This window comes from Lepidochelys olivacea (assembly GCF_965140295.1).
Source record: "Lepidochelys olivacea isolate rLepOli2 genome assembly, chromosome: 14".
Lineage (NCBI taxonomy): Eukaryota > Metazoa > Chordata > Testudines > Cheloniidae > Lepidochelys > Lepidochelys olivacea.
In genome coordinates this window covers 23,736,347-23,756,006 of record NC_140424.1, presented here as the reverse complement: position 1 = coordinate 23,756,006, position 19,660 = coordinate 23,736,347, and the positions used below count along the sequence as shown (strand labels likewise).

Genomic DNA, 19,660 nt, shown 5'->3' with positions numbered 1-19,660 from the left:
ATCATTTTAATCCTCTTTTCCTGAAAGTCTGCTTTACATAACTAGGTCAAGACAACAGAGATATCTGGGTTTCTCCCTTTTCTCTGGAACAATCAGATGGAATGATTTTGGAGCCTCTCCATTTCCAGTTTCATTCCTTCTGATTAGTAATATATCTGGTTAGACTAGTCTGTCTCCCTAATTTGGGAGAAAAATACATCTTTTCAATCCAGTTCAAAAGTTCCTCTTGGTTAGCAGCATCCGTCAAGCTTTCAGGTAAGTACAATTAAAATTTGTCCTTTTATGATATTAACTACAACAAATGGTCTGGCCTCTAATGGCAGTACTCCAGGAAACACTTTAAGGGACAAAAGAGGACATGTACCTTAGGGCCCTAATAATCAGTCACCTGTTGGAGGTGGGGAGGAGAGAAAGATTTTCTCCCTTTTTCATATATCCAGAGAAAGCTGGAAGTACTACTCCAAAGACAGAAGCCAAAGCCTGCATCAGCCAAAGCCTGTGTGTTTAGCCTATATTTACTTAAGGGAATGTATGGAGAGTGCTACGTACACAGGGCTTATCCACTGCTGATGCTTCTTCCCTCTCTACTGACAATATGAGGATTGCTTGGTGTCGGACTATGCATCCAGATGAGTTAGTGCTTGCACTGGTCAAAGGCTCTCTTTCTCATGACTGACCACCAGGCCTCAAAGTCTCAGGTGCTGCCCTCAAGTCACTACTAAGACATCTTATTACTTTGTCCTGCTGCAGAAAGGTGAGCTGCACTGAGGTAATTTCTCTCCCCGCCCTTATAAGTGCTTCCCTCCCTCTGGGGCACCTGGCATTGGCCACTGTCAGTAGACAGGATACTGGGTTGGATGGACCTTTGGTCTGACCCAGTATGGCCATTCTTATGTTCTTATGCTTCACTTTTGCCCACTAAGGGGATCCCTCTGGCAAGGCACAGGATTTCACAGAGATTTTTTTTTTCTTGGGGCAGGGCATGACTGAACCCACATGAAGAGACAGATGCCCTATGTCAGATAAGCCATTTGACAGTTTGTATAATTTTCCAGGCAGCCTTGAGAAGCCAGGTTTACTATCAGGAGATGAGCAAGCTGTCTCTATGATCTTTCTGCAATGAAGGGTGAAACAAGGAGGGATCTCCCTCAGGAATAAGGGAATATCATTAGAGTTCAAAAATCCTCAGGAAAGAGTGAACTTCATTGATGTGAAGGCATTTCTGGTAAGAATCCCAATCTTGCTAGAACACCAATTTAGCAGTTTCCAAAGGACAGCATTTTGGTTCAACGTCAGAGGAAATATTTCACTTCCAGACAAGTTATGGAACAACAAAAGGAAGCAGTGGAGCCCAGGGCAGGTCTGGCAATTACCTGAATCACAAGAGTTTTATTTCCTGGGGACGGAGCAGATTGCTACGGCAAGTTGTTACCTTGCAGTGACAGATGCAGAGTAATATGAATCCTCTGGACACAGCTTCAGAAATATCTTAGAAGAGGTCTTTAGTTTTTTATTCCTGAGCTTCCAGGAAGATTTGAGTATCTTGGGAGATGGGACAGGGTTTAGAGAGACTGAAAAATCCCTTCCCTTACAGAGCTCAAAAGTCCTTATCCCCCCATTCTATGCCATCCTTCTCTGGATGACAGCCCTCTCCTTATACTGCTGCCAGCTGAGTGGGCTGGCTCCATGTGCTGCATCACCCTATCTGGTCTTAGCCTACATCAGACCCCCCTCCACCCCATTGTCTGGCCCAATGACAGAGGCCTGAAGAGGTCACAGCATGAATAGAATGCACTGAGCGCAGCAGTGTACAAACCTCTGTGGCAAGAAGCATAGTGACTAGGGATTTTCTACTTAGAAAAAGCTCTCAGGCTCTGTTTTCATGCTGTACTGCATTCAGGATAGAGTCTTGGGTGTCCTAAAGTCACCTTTCCTGCAGTTAACCTCTTGAGAAGCAAGACTCAGACTAAGGAGTCCTCTCCTGGAGGACACCAAAGTCCTTAAACCAAATTGTTCATTGGTTTAGTGGTTTAGATGGGAAGGAGAACTCCAAGGTCTGCGCTACAAGATGACTCAATCATTATATTAAAAATAATGGAAACGGACTCAGGATGAAGTGTTTAAGTGACACCCATTTTGTGATTAGGGAACCTAAACAAGTCATCTGAATTATATTAGCTTTCTTAAATCATCTGCAGCATTGCTCTAATAAATATAGACTATAGGCTCTTTATACTGAAGCTATTTGAGAGGAAATAGTTATACTTTCCTTGGGAAAGGAGGGCAAGCGTGAGTACTGCATATCAACTTTAGCTTTCCATTTTAAAAAATGGTCCTCGCAGTGCCCCCTAAGATCCACCAGTTTGTTGAGGCAAATCAGTAGTGGCCAAAGCTGATTTACTCAGACGTTTAAACAAGCATTCTTTTCCAGTGAGTAACTAGTCCACTTATGTCCATCCTAAGGCATCTGAAGTATCTCAAAACTGGTACAAAAGTCAGCTGCTACCCTTATTAGTTCTAGTTTTGCCCAACTGAAGAAGATTCAAACGTTTCTATTCTTCCATAATCAAGTCAGTTGTAAAATATGAAGCAAAACTGCCCATAGTACAGAAGATGAGACATTATTTCAAAATTAGGGTGCAGAGAACACCACAGACTATAAATTTTGCACAACGTTAAGTGCCAAGTTGGAGTTGCACAATAACCAGACATTTTACCGCCAGAAGCCATTTTGTATAATCAACTCTAAGAGGAGATTACACAAAGTTGACTTGGCAAGTGGCTGCTTAGAAAACATTTTATGGTATTTCTTATAAAAACATATGATATGAAACAAGTGTCAGGAGCAGAAAAGGAACCCTTTTAGATAAACAGAGCATCAAGACAAGCAAAAGTTATTTAGAATTACTTATTCATATATGATTTCGGCTAGCCAAAACAAATATAGTTAGCCTATAACATTATTAGGGCTGTCAGTTAATCGCAGTTAACTCGTGCGATTAATTCAAAAAAATAAATCACGATTAATCAGTTTTAATCGCACTGTTAAACAAGAATACCAACTGAAATTAAATATTTTGAATGTTTTTCTACATTTTCATATATATAGTAGTCTGTGTAGTAATTGAAATCAACGTGTGTATTTATTACAAATATTTACAATAAAATGATAAAAAAAATCGTATTTTTCAATTCACCTCATACAAGTACTGGAGTGCAATCTCTTTGTTGCGAAAGTGCAACTTACAAGTATAGATTTTTGTTACATAGCTGCAGTCAAACAAAACAATGTAAAACTTCAGAGCCTACAAGTCCACTCAGTCCTACTTCTTGTTCAGCCAATTGCTAAGACAAACAAGTTTGTTTAAGAAGAGGGCAACATTATCTCTTGTAAAAGTATTTACAATGTCACCAGAAAGTGAGAACAAGCATTTGCATGGCACTTTTGGAGCTGAAATTGCAAGGTATTTATATGCCAGATATGCTAAACATTCGCATGCTCCTTCATACTTCGGCCACCATTCCAGAGGACATGCTTCCATGCTGATGACGCTCGTTAAAAAAATAACATGTTAATTAAATTTGTGACTGAACTCCTTGAGGAGAATTGTATGTCCTCTGCTGTTTTACCTGCATTCGGCCATATATTTCATGTGATAGCAGTCTCAGATGATGACCCAGCACATGTTCATTTTAAGAACACTTCCACTGCAGATTTCACAAAATGCAAAGAAGGTACCAATGTAAGATTTCTAAAGATAGCTACAGAAATTGACTCAGGGTTTAAGAATCTGAAGTGCCTTCCAAAATCTGAGGGACACAAGGTGGGGAGAATGCTTTCAGAAGTCTTAAAAGAGCAACATTCCAATGCAGAAAATACAGAACCCGAACCACCAAAAAAGAAAATCAACCTTCTGCTGGTGGCATCGGACTCAGATGATTATAATGAACATGCATCGGTCCACACTGCTTTGGACTGTAATCGAGCAGAACCCATCTTCAGCATGGATGCATGTCCCCTGGAACGGTGACTGAAGCATGAAGGGACATACGAATCTTTAGTGCATCTGGCACATAAATATCCTGCGATGCTGGCTACAACAGGGCCATGCAAATGCATGTTCTCACTGTCAGGTGACATTGTAAACAAGAAGCAGGCAGCATTGTATCCTGCAAATATAAACAAACTTGTTCGTTTGAGTGATTGGCTGGCTGAATAAGAAGTAGGACTGAGTAGACTTGCAGGCTCTACACTTTTACATTGTTTTATTTTTGAACGCAGGTTTTTTTGCACATAATTCTACATTATAAGTTCAACTTTCGTGATGCAGAAATTGCACTACAGTGCTTGTATTGGGTGAATTTAAAAATACTATTTATTTTGTTTTTTTACAGTGCAAATACCTGTAATCAAAAATAAATATAAAGTGAACACTGTACACTTTGTATTCTGTTGTAATTGAAATCAATATGTGAAAATGTAGAAAACATCCAAAACTATTTAAATAAATGGTATTCTATTTACAGTGCGATTAAGCATGATTAATTTTTTTAATTGCTTGACAGCCCTAAACATTATTTTAGAAAAATGTCATTTGAACGTTTTTATCATATGAAATTGCAGCTACCATCTGGAAAAGGCAAGCATTGTTTGCTATTACTAAAAGGATGCATCTAGCATCTTGAATTTTTAAAGAAGTGTTTGTACATTAAATGGGTTTCCAAAAGTGAGGGACTAATAGCGAAGACCAGACATAGGTTAGTGTGGTCATATGCGACACCAAAATTGCTATGCCAAAATAGAAGACGCCTGATGCAAATGGAACACTTAGTTAAAGAAGGGCTGGATGGACAATAAATAGCAGCTACTGAGGTATCCAAGCCCTCACAAAAGATGAACATTTTGGGGCGCATCTGACATATTTGTCATACTTGAGACTAGTGAACATAGCACCTCCATTTTAGTAACACTAATCTTATGAATGACCAAGGTATACAAACCATTGTTCCCCACCGAAAAAACAAACATTAAGAAAGTGATGTTGATGAAGAACAAGTCAACATTCATTCACATTCCAAAGCCTTCAATATCCTGGAAATCAATTTGCAGTGGTTTGAAAGACAAGAAGAGAAAGATGAAGTATGCCGTACTACAATTTACGCAGCGTATCCACTCTAATTTTATGAACTTTATTTTAAGAACTCCTCAATCCCTAATTAGTGCATAAAACAGGGATTCCATTGTACTCAGATTTACTTTAAGTGACCTATTACTTCCTATCATACGTGTCAAGTTGTTAGAAGGCATATTCAAAAAGATCTCTAACCTTCCAAATCTGTGATCATCATTTCCTGTTTGTTCTTGAGTTTGGCCAAGTTTTTGGCCTTTTCTTCTTCTTCAGCCAGCTGAGAGGTGCATTCGGCAATTCTATCCTCCGTTAGTTTCTTTTCCTAGTTGATAAAAAGATTGACTGTTAGAGTATATAAAATGCCCTCAGGCACCAATAGAATGTGAATGTAGGAATTCTGTATAGAAATCTTATACCTTAGTACAAGCTTTATTCCAACTGGCTGCAAGTTAGCATTACTGCTCAGTTTGACTAGTTGCCAAATAATGAACGCCCCCATTTAACGGCGATTGGTGATATGGGATGCCACGCCTGAGATATCGTTTTTAGATAGTCCGTGCCCAACACTTTTCCGAAAGTGCTGAGAACAAACCACTTGAAAGTGGACCCCCATAAGGAGCTTCAAGTTGGGTACTCAAAAATTGGGGCACTCCAAATCGTTAGTCACTGTCGACAAGAAAAATTTATATTGTATATGCTATTGAGCACTGCATGAGAGTAAGTGAGATAAATACTCCCAAAGATTCTTACTAAAAATTTTGCATTTTGTATTTAGTCTGTAGGAAGCAGCTCAGGCCTGCCTCCCTCCAGGAAGATCACAATACAAGGATAATCTTGGAAGGATTGAGAATACATTGAAAAACACATTGACACTACCAGAAAGCCTGACATGTCCACTGCAAGCTGCCACCTCCCACATTTTCTTCTAACATGAGAGGTTTTACTTACATCACATACAGGTTTCTCACCTTCAAAAATTTGGAATTTTGGTCCTCTAGAAGTAGGATCTCTTCTTCCATCTTCTTGATTTTAGCTTCAGCAGTTACCTTTTCAAGCTGCAACTTCTGTCGAGCTCCTTCTTCCTCATCAAGTTGCTCTTCTAGGTCCTAAGAAAGAAAGCACAATTGCATCATGTTTTCCATATTTCCCATCTGCTCCAAGTCAACAGAAGCACAAAGCTCCTCACTATTTCTAAAGAGGCTCCCTCGCTTTCCAGAGTAAAGCGCTAACAATGAAAAGTGGCTTCAATTGTAAGAGCCTTACCCTAGTATAATGCAACTTTATACTGGATAGTCATAATCTGATACACTACGTAAGTGCAAAGTTGTGCTTATAAATCTTAATTATACTATAAGTCAGGAAGTTCAAGTGTATGCTTTCCAAAGCAGCTAACACAGCCATGTTGCATTTTGTACTGCTGTATGGTATATTAACTTTAACAGATGCACACTCAATGGGGCAGAGTATATGGCTCCCAGAAGGAATGCAAGCCACTTGGACTGTGAAATGGCAGCCATAACATTGCACTGTTTTTTTCACATTTAATTTCCTTTTACAGCCCCCATCATATTAGGGTTTATTTATATCAAAGCTTCCCCAGAGAGCACTGCACACAAGCAAGTGTGTAAAGCTTGACATTGCTAGTATCTGGGGCACAGCAGAAATGCCACTTAACAGACCTTTAAATTTAAGTGTGTGTGTGGGGGGGTGCGCTGCTAAAAAATATATAGGAGGATGAGGAGAGGGATGCAGTGAAAGGAGCTTGCTGGACCTCATAAAGGATCTGGATCCCTAAGAGGGTTTCTGAGACTGGCATGGACATCTAGATATACATGTAAGTGAGCTGATAACAGCACTTTTCAACACTTCAGTTGCAGCCATGGTTAACATCATACTATTTTCCATTAATTGACAGTTGTTTCCAAATCAGTTTCTCCCACAAAACTTGGAAGACCACCTGAGTTCTTATGGAAGAATGCGAAAGATTTTCAAGAGCACTTCCTGGCTTTCAGATGGCTGCATGTTCCTTTACACCAAGGCTTTTTTGAAAGTCTCCCCCAACTCAAGTCTGAAATATAAGACCTAACCCACATCAAGATGCAGCCATGAGAGTGCAAAAGAAAATCTGAGCATATCTGGAGTGGACAAAACAGTCTTTGCATGCTTTGGTAAGACCTAGTGAATGGATTTCTCTGTGGTCACGAACAAGCATGAAACATTTCACTTCCATCTCTGAGGAAATCACATGGATCTTAGTTCCCACAGGGAAGCACCTAGGCCCTGTGCAGTGTATTCCCAATCCCCACCCCACTTCAAATGGTATTAAAGCTCCCTCAAGAGCCATGCTGCCACCAACTCTCCACCTGCATTTGGTGCAACTCCCAAGACAGCATTTTCTGCATACGTATACTTGGGGAAAATCCATGCTTGTTTCAAGGAGAATGATGTTGCAAATATTACCTACTCCTTTCTCCCTTGTTTCACCAAATATTCATACCCATGAAGACCACAAATTTGTACAAGATGGATCCAAGATGCTAGGATACCGCTTTTCACTCCCCCTACCATCGACCCAAAGGCGCGATTGTTTCCACTCCTTTCATTCCCTCCAGGCAAAGTTACTGGGGGGGAGCCTATAGCCCAATATTTTAGCGTTCTGATCATACGTCCTTCCAATTGCCGTGCACTAAAAGGAGTACCTGAATATGTGCCTGCATCTTTTTCTTTTCATTTTGCAGGACTTGGTTCCTTTCCTCTTCCTCCTCAACCCTGGATTCCAGATCATGCAGAATTTCTTCTAACTCTTGTTTTTTGGCGGCCAGACGGGCTCTCATCTCCTCAGCTTCAGCAAACAGCTCTGTCTCTGCCTGCAGCTGCTCCGCAAGAATGTTCTTTTCTTCTACAATCTGCAAAGGTTACGGAACAGCGAACCCTCAAGATTCTCTACTGCTACGTTGCCGAAAGGTCTCACATGAGATTATAGACCTGATTATTACAGAAGTTGAAAACTAACATGTACCCTTTACCAATAAGTCACAGAAGTTAAAAGCATAAGACCATTCTTCATCTGGTCCACCTTCTGCCTCACAGCACTAGACTGTCTCCTAGGGGGTATTTTCTGAAGTTGTGTCCAGTTCAGTTTTTAGTTATTCATGTGATGGAGCTTCCCACTACACTTCCCCTGAGGAGACTACATCTGGTCTACCAGGCAGAAATGATCTAAACAAGATAGTCTGACTACCTTATTTTACTTTACTCTTAATTTCAACTCATTACTTCTAGTTATTCCCTCCTACATCATCTTAAACAATTGCTCTCCTTCCTTGGCAGTTACATTCTTTGAAAGCTTTTAGACAGTTTGACTTAAGACTCTGTTTAGACAAAGTAGCCACATTTAGTCCTTTTGACAGTTTCCGCAACCAGTCTGTCCAGCCTCTTGTCATTTGTTGCTCCTCTCTGAATTTCTTCTCATTTATCTAAAAAACAGTTTTTGTGCAGTTTTTTTCCTACTTCCTTTTTACACTGTATTCATCATCTTAGTACGCATTTCTTATTTTGGGCACTTCATATGGGCCTAAGACATCACCCACGAGGAACTATGATAGGATACCTCTGCTTAGGCCACCCAAATTCTCTTTTGCATTTTTTGCTACTGTATCAAAGAGCAAGCTCAAGTCTAATCTGATGTCCACTATTTCCTCTAGCTCTCTTGGAATTACTGCTCGTCTGATTTTGTATTATTTTCCCTAGATTGAAATTCATTTTATTTCCTGCTCTGTAGATTCTGCAATATTAACTCATGTCTTCACCAATCAATAACCAATTAAGATTTTAAATGACTGGAACAAATACCAATCACAATGACATCATACAACATTTCTGCTCAATAGGACACACATATTCATCATTACTCTGATCCAGTTTCAGTTAGAAACAACAAAAAATAAACTTCATACAAACCTGTTTCCTCTCACTGGTTATTTACAACATAGGAGTGCTACAGAAAAGTTTCCTGGCCTGAAATTTACACTTAAAATGCTACCAGCAGCATTTTCCCCTCCCCCCCCCTTTTAAAAACACAGAAAAGGCTGTCAAAATACCTGTCCCTCTGTTCTGAAACAAGATGATTTGTCAGGTTTGGATCCATAGGTAAATGAGTGAAATCAACAAGTGGTCTTGTCTCACATAATAGAGTTAATCACTTGCTGTACAATGCTCTCTGTCCACAGAGCTCCCACGGATGTCAAAAGGAGTTCTTCACACAAGACTTAGGTCAGTACCTGGCCATTAGAGACTTGATCTTTAGCACAACAAACCTGCTGATGTTTCCTCTCCATCTCCTCAAGTTCTGCCTCCACTTTTGTCTGTTTTTCCTTCACCTTCAGCAGCTCCTCATCCTTAGCCTGAAGTTCTTCTTCCTGTCGAGTAACCTGCAGAAGAGGCTTCACCTGCAATGGAATTAGAAAGTGAACTGTGTGTACGGAGGAAAACGTGTAGCATAGTGTGTTAAAGAAAGTGACAGAAAACAGCCAACCTTTGTGAAGACTCTCCACCATTGCCAGTGCCTTAATTTTAGATACGCTGCACAATTCCTCTGCAGGACTTTTAATGCACTTAACTGCTGCTGTTTTTTTGCAAAGGCCCTAAAGGCAGAAGCACAAAACATTTTCCACACTTAGTAAGGCCAAGCATAAAGTATATTTGTATTTGTAGTTAGGTGATCATTCTGGAACACTTTTAAACCACAACAGGCTGACTAACCCGATTTATGGGAAACAGAACTCTAGAGTGATCATTTCTCATCTAAGGATCAAGCTAAGACCCAAGTTCAGCATTCATATTACAAAGAGCGTTTGTGATAGGCTGACCCCTGTGCTAAAAGTCCCACAAATGACCTCAAAGACTGAACTCTCCCTTGAATCCTAGAGGTGGCCCTCCAGGTTAGGTTTGAGACATACTGGTAGAGCAAGAGAGTTTTTAAAGCCATCAATACATAACCACCCAAGCTATAATTAAGACATTCAATGGTAATGAAAATAAAATTACAATTTCATACTAATCGCATAACCAACTTAGGGCTAGGCATTTGACTGGTCCAAAAATAAACTGGTCAACTGACCAAATATTGGTCAAATATTTTAACACACTAATATATTAGAACAGTAACAGTAACAAAAAGGAGTAAGACTTTATGGTCTCCAGTAGGCTTAGCTTTAGCTAGATAAAAATGTACCTGAGTTATTTCAACTCAAAAATGCGAAACAATTAAATGAAATTCTTAAAAAAAAATAAAGAAAGAATGGCACCACGAGGTAGTCAAAAAGGTAAGATGCACCCCTTTGTCAAGACATTCTTGCTGGACTATAGAACTATGATAAATCGCATGATCCTCAGCGAGTGTCAGTTTAGGCTTGCAAGCTTGCCAGTAGCCATTATTCGATCTGTTAATTCACTAGCTTGTCAAACCTAAAACAACTGTTACTGAAGATCATACAATTTACTGGGTTAAGCCAAGTCGTCTTATAAGAAAGTATGTATTAGAACTTTAAAAGGATTAAGTTTCGACTTTAGATGGCCACTTCAGTTGCTCATTCACTCACTTTCTGGCCAGGTATCCTCTGCAGACAGCTTGGAAGAAGATAATGATGTCTGTGATCTTCAGATCCCGTTCTTCTTCTAAATGTGCCAAGACACCAGCTCGGAAAAAAATCTTGCTCTGTCCAATTCTGTACAAGTTGGGGTCCAGCTCCAATGCTCTGATCTAAATGAAAGGCAAATCAATTCTTTATAACAAAGAGCACAAAACAATGTACTCTTGGCTGCAAATGTTAAATGATTTACATCTAAATATCACTAAATGCTTACCATTCGTTCACAAGCCTGCTTGCCATCCATAAAACCCTTAGGGATTGCATTAGGAGTAAGGATCTCATACCTGTAAGTCAAGAAAAGAACAAAACCACTGGACCCACTAACGAATCACCGCCAGCCCAACCATATTAGCAAACTGGCATTGATTTTCTTTATTTCTGAACTGTAAGTGTGAGACTTTTCTCACAAAAAAGGGAGAAGAATGAACTGGTAGCCTCAATGTTTTCACCAGCAGCGTGTGACAAGAAGTGAACCATCACCCATCACACGCGCATACTTAAGATAAGATACTGTTTGGAGAAGGAAAGGTTAATGTCTAAAATGCCAAATTTCCTTGAGTTGGCTTCTTGACATTTAGGTATTTTATTCCTATACCTGTGAATACCCAGAAAGTGTTTCAGAACTGACACAAATGCACTAAGAAGAGAGGTGTGGGAAGTCTTTCTCCATATATTTTAAAAAAAAAAAGAGAGAGAGTGTGTGTTTGAAGTACTGCTTTTTGGAAGAAAGACCAAAATAGGCTGTTTACCCTGGTAAGCTGCGAATTGCCAAACCCACTGGGGGAGAGGGTGGGGAATGACTTCAAAGAGAGTTTATCCAGAAAATGTTTCAATTGATCCATTAGGAAATATTTTTTACACCATTGAAAAAGGAAGCTACACCCAAGGCAAGATTTTCAAAAATGTGTTAAAAAAAACTTTAAGTTCCATTTTCAAAAGTAGCTTAGGCACCAAAACACCCATTTCGCTTTTGAAAAATGGGATTCTAGCGCTTTTTACAATTTTGCCAGAAAAGGACAAAATGTACAATTGCTAGCATTCCAGTTACTCTGTTTCTAAAAATATAATCAGTATATTCAGTAAGCTTTTCTTAACACCTACCTAAAGTAAAGAGCCTTTGCACTCACACACAAGAGCGCTTACCACCAGGAGGCAAAGTCACAAAAATTTGACCAACCCTCGTTCACCTTCCTACTCTAAAAATCAAGAAAAAAGGAAAGAAAACATTTTCCTCCCTGAGACCCGAATGACACTACTCTGGCTTACTTTAAATATAATCAACATCTAAAGAAGTTTCAGGAAAAACTGTGTCTGCCGTTATTTTTAAACGTCTGGAATCTTGGGTGCCTGTGTGGAGAATGGTTTGGAACTGCGTGGGAAGAGACATGAGATGGCAAAAGAAAGACGACTGGTGTTGGAAAGGGAAAATAGGAAGTATCCCAAACACCCTCCCCTCAGCACTTCAGCCTCAAACCACCTCCAGATTCTTTTCTTTTTTTTTTTTTTTTTAATTTAAACCACCCCCCAAACTGTTGTGTAAGTTTTAACTGAAAAAAAATAAATTGTAAAAACCCAAGCTAGTCATACCTCTGTCTGAATTCCTGGAATACTATCCTGTTTGGAAATCCTTGTCGACAAATCCTTATTCCTTCCAGGACACCATTACAGCGAAGCTGATCTAAAACCAGGTGTGGATCCAATTTTCCAGCCTGGACAAGGAAACAAAGAATACCTTTGTACTCTGAACTTATGAAGGAAAGACAGTTATAATTTTTCACGACTTCACCTATGTTTCCATGTACACATGATACAGAAGAAATATTCTGCCTGTATGAATATCTTAAGTACTCTCCCTATTTTGAAAGGAGGAATACAGTGTGCATCTGTATGAGGTCTCCATTTAGAACCCAGATAGTGATTTTCAGGTCAAAAATTGTTAAGAGGACAAAACTGGTGTTCAACCCATACCCTCTTCTCGTGGTTTGGAATAATGCAGCGAACAAAGTTGGGATTAGTGTTTCGGAGAGTTGCCATCAGTTTGGTGAGAGATTCCTTGTACAGTTGTCCAACAGTACGAAACATGCCCTTCTTGGTCTTATATGCAGAGCCAAAAGCAGTCTCTGTCATACCAGTGACTTGATCCAGGCCCACAATACGGTCCACTGGGAATGACAAGAAAATAAAATTAAGCAGATCTTAACATTAGTCAGATATAAAAATATGCAGTACACAGGAGTGACAGTGCAGCAGCAAAAGCTTTGTGGAACAAATGGTAGAAGATGCCATCAGTAGACAAGACAGTCACAGCATGTGTTCGGGACACTGTGCAGAAGCAGCGGAATTGAAAGCCACAAACTTATATGGCAGAATACTGTAGCTTTGACAACTATGTACGAAAACATCCAGCTCTTTATTTTGAAGTTCTATATGCACCAATAAAGCCATTGTCTCTATTTTAAGTGAACTCTTGACTGATGAGCAAAAGAGAATTACTTGGAAACTGCAAGTTATGAATGATGTGAAAAAAAGCTTCTAAAGGCAAAATAATTCAAGGCTGAATATTTGAAACTTTGAACTGCACAAACTCTGCACATCTTCTTAGATTAGAATAATCACATATATGTTCTATAAATATTAATAGAATGAAATAAAAGCCCTGATGTATACTGGAGACTAGTTGAAAAGAGTTTTCCTCTTAGCTCCTCTATAGATGGTTATGCTTTCAGTGAAAGAAAGGGGAGATAAATATGCTGGAGTTTTGAAAGGCCTTAGTTATTTTAACATCAAACTGTACAGATTTCCTCAGCCAAAAGTGCAATAGCTTTAAAGTACAAAAAGCACAGAACAAAATTTCATAAAGGTGTTCCAAAGCTGCAATAAAGCATCAGAAAAGAGACTTCAGAAGAGAGAAAAAAAATCAAAAACATTCAGTAACTTAAAATTTTTACTAGATATCTCTACAGTTTTTTCTTCATGAAGCATAGGAGTCTGAATGTAACTCAAAAGCCAAAATTTCCAAAGTGAACTAACCATAGACACTTTTTCTAATCTTTCATTTCTTATCCAAAAAGGAAGCTCAATACCTTGATGCTGGGAGCTGGCATTTCTCATTACTGAATTCATACAGTATGCACTGGTAATCAGTTTCTAGCTGGTAAGCTTGGAACAAGTACACCTCTACCCCAATATAATGCGGTCCTCAGGAGCCAAAAAAATCTTACCGCGTTATAGGTGAAACCGCATTAGATTGAAATTGCTTTGGCCTTGAGCATTTCCATTATTAATAGTCACTTCCTGCCCCAACTGACCCCTCAGAACCCCCAACCCATCTAACCCCCCCTACTCCTTGTCCCAACTACCCCCTCCAGAGACCCCCCAACCACCCCTCCCAAGACCCCACCCCCATCTAAGCCCCCTTGCTCCTTGTCCCCTGACCGCCCCCTCCAAAGGACCCCCCCCCCCGTCCCTAATCACCCCCAGGACTTCACCCCCTACCCAACCCCCCTGCTCCCTGTCCCCTGACTGCCCCGACCCCTATCCACACCCCCGCCCCCTGACAGGCCCCCTGGGACTCCCACACCCTATCAAACACCCCGTTCCCCGTCCCCTGACCGCCCTGCCCCCAGAACCTCCAAACCATCCAACCCTGCCTGCTCCTTGTCCCCTGACCAGCCCCCTGAGACCCTTTGCCCCTTATCCAACCCCTCTGCCCAGCCTGGCACCCTTTACACGCCGCTCAGAGCAGCATGTCAGAGCCAGACACGCCGATCTGCCGAAGCGTGCAGCCCCACCCCCCAGAACGCTGCTTTACTGCGTTATATCCGAATTCGTGTTATATTGGGTTGCATTATATCGGGTTGCGTTATATCGGGGTAGAGGTGTAGTTATACCTAGAGTCATTCAAACAAAACAATGCTTTCAGAATTGGTTCTGTCTACTTATTTCATATACAATATTTCATAAATGACAATGTTTTATATTTCAAGTTGGAACCAGCTTCTCATATTTTCATAATTTATAGATTTATACAATCCAAGGTCAGAAGGGAACACTGTGATCATCTAATTTGACTTCCTGTGTATCACAGGCCACAGAACTCCCCCAAAATAATTTCTAAAGCTGAAATTTTAGAAAAGCATCCAATCTTGAATTTAAAAAATTGCCAGTGTTCAAGAATCCATCATGGCCTCTGGTAAATTGTTCCAATGGTTACTTTCTATTAAAAACGTATGACTTATTTCCAGTCTGAATTTGTCTATCTCCAACTTCAAGCCATTGGATCGTGTTATATCTCTTTCTGATAGACTGACGAGCCCAATATCAAATATTTATTCCCCATGCAGTACTTACAGCCTTGTAGATCAGTCACCCCTTATCTCTTTGTTAAGCTAAATATAGAGGTGTCCTTGAGTCTATCACTCTCTCTAAGGCAGGTTTTTTAACTCTTTAGTCATTCTTGTGGCTCTTCTCTGAACCCTTTCCAATTTATCAACATCTTTCTTGAATTGTGGACACCAGAACTGGACAAAGTATTCCAGCAGCAGTTGTACCAGTGCAAAATACAAAGGTAAAATAACCTCTCTACTCTTATTTATGCATCCCAAGATTGCATTAGCCTTTTCGGCCACACTGCGGGCTTATGTTCAGCTGATATGTTCAACTGATTATCCACCATGACCCGAAAACCTTTTTCAGAATCACTGCTTCCTAGGATAGAGTCCCCCACCCTGAAAGTATGATTTACATCATTCTATTGCTGACGCTGAGATTAGAATCTGAATGTATGTGGCGTAATGAGTTTGGACAGTATGGTCACCCTTTAGTAGGTGTAGCTTAGTGACAAGTGAACAAAGTAATTGGAAATTAGAGCCCAAATCTTACAGATATTAAACCACATGTTTAATTTTAAGCAGCTGAGTAGTTCCACTGGCTATACATGAGCTAATGTGTTTATAGGCTCATGTCCTAAACATTTAGCCGAAAGCAGAATGCAAATCTACACCAGAAATGGGATTCAAAGATATGTTTAGCCATCCTACAGCGTATGCAAGAAACCAGCAGTTTGTAAAATATTAGAAAGATACTGTGTGTAAACAGACAACAGCAACAACTAAGCACACACAAACTTGCATTTTACAGCTCTGTGATAACTGAAACATTAAATTGTGTGGGTATAATCCAAGTTAACCATCTAGGTATATCTGAAAACTACAAAAATAAATAAAATGAAAGTACAGGTTATTTATTTATTTATTAAACAAAGGTAAATGACTGTCAGCTTTTCCTTAAAGGTGGCCCGTGAAATACAGTGGTAACTTAAAAACCTTTCAGCTGCCTTGGATAACTGAACAACATAACTTCAGTACTTATTTTAGGAAAGTAACAGGAATACTGCTAGTTTACAGAAATAAAGGGAATACTGCAAGTAATGAGGTAATGTAAAGCAAAACTTAAGTTTAAGGGTGCCTATTATAAGTTGTTGTGGTTTTTGTTGTTTTTCCATTTGTTTTTAAAAAAAAACTTTCTAACTCTTGCGGGGTGGGAAGTAGTAATTTAAGTGTTCTGGACGAACTCATATGATAAACTGCAAATATCAATTCAATTCCTCACAAAAAAAAATCAAGGGAGAGTTTGTAGAGAAAGCAAACATTAGATAGCTCTTAAGTGAAAACAAGTTTACAGGAGTTTGAAACGAGCCACTGTACAACTGCATTTGTACCACTTAAAATGTTCACAAGTCAAATTACTTGTTTTTTTTAAGAGCACATAAGTGTTAAAATGCTTTAGAATTTTTCTTAAAGTTGGGCTGTGAACAAAGATGAGAATACTGAAAATCCTACAAGTGATTTCAAATACCTGTACCTATCAGAGTATTGTTTCAATCAGAGAAATAATCTGGCGTCTCAAAATAGAAGTAGGAAGCAGTAATAAACCTTTTAACCTGCAATGCTTTAAGTGCAGTGCATAAAATATAAGATGCAATATGTATGCAGTAGCAATTGAATAGGTATGCACTCAAAGTCACTTGCCTTGTAGATATATCTAAATTTAGCATGAAATGAACAGTTCGTGCAAGCCTATAAGCAAAAATGGTTTTCCTGTAGGTACAATCCTGCCTATGATTTTATATACATTCACCTGGTGCATCATGAAGACCAGTAATATTGTCATAGAAAGATGCTCTCTGAATATTCTGAATCTCTAAGGTAGAGAAACAGCAAAAACAGAAAGACAGAAGAGCAGATACACAAGACACTTAGTTAGTACACAGAACACATTTTAACAATCGCAAGCAAACTTTAAATTGTGCTACAAAAGCAATTAGACCACACATATTCCATGCACATTTCAGTAATCCTTAGATTCAAGTTTTGAGTATTAGGACTGATGTGTGTTTTTAGGGGAAGTGGATTTACTTGAGAAAAAAACAAAAACAAAAGCCTTTTTCCTAAGACAGATTTCAGAGTAAAATATACTTCATAAAACTGCTCTCTGTAGCTGAATCACAAATCATTAAGCGTTCTTCATCCCATAAATCATATGGGAAACTCAATACTAAGCCTATTGCTCAGGTGTCTTCTGTATCAAAAAACAGACAATGGCATGCTCCCAAATATGAAAATGTAGCATAATACACTGGAGTGAGTGTAAACATAAATAAATAAATAAAAAACAAACAGCTCTTGCAAAGTGTTTCCATGGTTAACTGTGCTTTTTACATTATTTTAGTGGAAGTTGTGAAAGATGATATGTTAGCTGATGTGCAGATAATTAGCTAAATGGCAAGGTCAAATCCATGGGAATAATACTTTTTACAATGTTTTAATATGCTAATTAATTGTAATTTGCTTGAAAAAGATACAGACATATTGCACACATTACAGACATGAAGCCCAGTAAGATCTGATTTCATGAAAACAGCATTGTTAAGCAGCAGCACCACCAGAAGTGGCCCCTCCTGCTGCTTTTTATAGCAAGTCTGAAACTGATTAACCCCAAAGACTTTCAGATAGGACTCTCAGAGCAATTGTCAATACACAGCAATGCTTTGAAAAAGCAGCTAAATTAAGGGATGGTACATGTGCAAGGGACTGAATTCAGGGTCTAGGGAACAAACCAGCTCCCTCTGCTTATAGTTTTGGCTGTTTAATCAGGGCTAGCTTATCAGGATTAAGCTGCTATTATTTTCAGCTATGGACCAGGAAAGAGTGTAAACAAAACACTCATCCAAACAAGATTACATCTCAGATGATGATGAAATCTGCACTTAGTCGCAGTATATTTTCTTACCATCCTTCCAAAGCTCTGCAACAAATTTGTCAGAAGACTGATGCAAAAGGGTAGCCACATTGTCATTCAGAGGATCCATGTTCTTCATCAGCCACTCATCTGCCTTGTAGTCTACCTATAAAGAAGCAAGCAAAGGTACATGTGGTGAGTTATTGGGACACTGCTAACTTGGGTTTTGTTTTCTGTTTTAACTACGGTTTTCAAAAAGCTATTTCCCAAGAAAACATCCTTTAAAACAGGAAAAGGAGTCCTGTGACACCTTATAGACTAACAGACATATTGGAGCATAAGCTTTCGTGGGTGAATATCCACTTCATCGGATGCATCTGACGAAGTGGGTATTCACCCACGAAAGCTTATGCTCAAATACGTCTGTTAGTCTATAAGGTGCCACAGGACTCTTAGTCTGGATCTGTAAAAGTGGCAAACCCTCTGATACATGATCCTTTAAACAGTGTTCTCTGAATTTCCCTCTTCTATTCTTTCAAGAAAAAGTGTTAAAATGCCTTTTGTGTCCTATTGATGTTTATGTGGCTGACAGTGTCAGTCTGTTTCTCCTTTGTTAGCACAAAGTGCTATCAAATGCAGTTTTAAACTTTGAAACCTTTCTTTTTTGTGACATTTAGAGTAGCAGCTGTGTTAGTCTGTATTCGCAAAAAGAACAGGAGTACCTGTGGCACCTTACAGACTAACAAATTTGAGCATAAGCTTTCGTGAGCTACTGAATGCAATTGATGAAGTGAGCTGTAGCTCACGAAAGCTTATGCTCAAATAAATTTGTTAGTCTCTAACATATTTGTTAGTCTCTTCTTTTTACAAAAAAGAAAGTTTTGCTTTCACCCCCATTTTATTCATCTTATTTGCTGCCTAGAGAGACAAGGTGGGGGAGGCAGTATCTTTCATTGGACCAACTTCTGCTGATGAGACAGCCAAGCTTTGCTGCTTGTACCAATGATGGGTAAAACATTTTCAAACAAGTTATTTTCAAGCAGAAGCTTTACTGTGGAAATGTCAAAACAACTCATGTAAAATAAGAAGATTCTAACTAATGCAGCTAAATTACAAAGATGAGTAAATTAAGGATCTGTTGCAAATAACTGATACTTTTAGATTTGGATGACTACTGCAATTAGACAACGAACTGTTATTTAATAATACTGAAAACAAACAAAGCTTCTATCTTGATAGTCTTGCAGAATACTCTGGGGTGATATTAGAAATACAGCTCAGCAGCTGAATACTGAAGTTTTCTACAATTAATATTTCAAGCCCAGAATTTCAAAAATATTTACTTTATAATGGTAGCTAAGTGCCTAGACACCTTTAAAAATTTGGCATCAGCTCAAAGTGAGATATCAGTCTCCGACAAAGGACTTAATACCTCCAAGATTTTGCCAACCATGAGGATGACAAGTATAAATTCAGCGCTCTCAAGCTTTTCATAGTGTGCACATCCCATTTTAATACAGAGATTGTTTAGTCGTCCACCCCATCATATACGTGATCATTTAACATCACGGTGGGTAAAACTACAAAAAGTACTTTGTGTATTCTAACATAATTGCATCTAGAAACAAAGAACAGCCAGCA

The 19,660-nt window shown here is 39.2% G+C and overlaps 1 protein-coding gene across 3 annotated transcripts in view; it reads right to left on the bottom strand.

Moving 5' to 3' along the window:
* MYH10 (myosin heavy chain 10) overlaps window positions 1–19,660 on the bottom strand; it is a 143,465-nt gene that overhangs the window by 27,881 nt on the left and 95,924 nt on the right. For all 3 annotated transcript variants that reach the window (XM_084647505.1, XM_084647506.1, XM_084647507.1), the window contains 10 exons: window positions 18,071–18,185; window positions 12,749–12,942; window positions 12,368–12,489; window positions 10,995–11,064; window positions 10,730–10,890; window positions 9,664–9,772; window positions 9,446–9,577; window positions 7,829–8,035; window positions 6,098–6,235; window positions 5,328–5,451 (listed from right to left, as the gene is read on the bottom strand). In XM_084647505.1, the coding sequence (XP_084503631.1) occupies window positions 5,328–5,451; window positions 6,098–6,235; window positions 7,829–8,035; window positions 9,446–9,577; window positions 9,664–9,772; window positions 10,730–10,890; window positions 10,995–11,064; window positions 12,368–12,489; window positions 12,749–12,942; window positions 18,071–18,185 (1,372 nt within the window). The remainder of the gene's footprint in view (window positions 1–5,327; window positions 5,452–6,097; window positions 6,236–7,828; window positions 8,036–9,445; window positions 9,578–9,663; window positions 9,773–10,729; window positions 10,891–10,994; window positions 11,065–12,367; window positions 12,490–12,748; window positions 12,943–18,070; window positions 18,186–19,660) is intronic.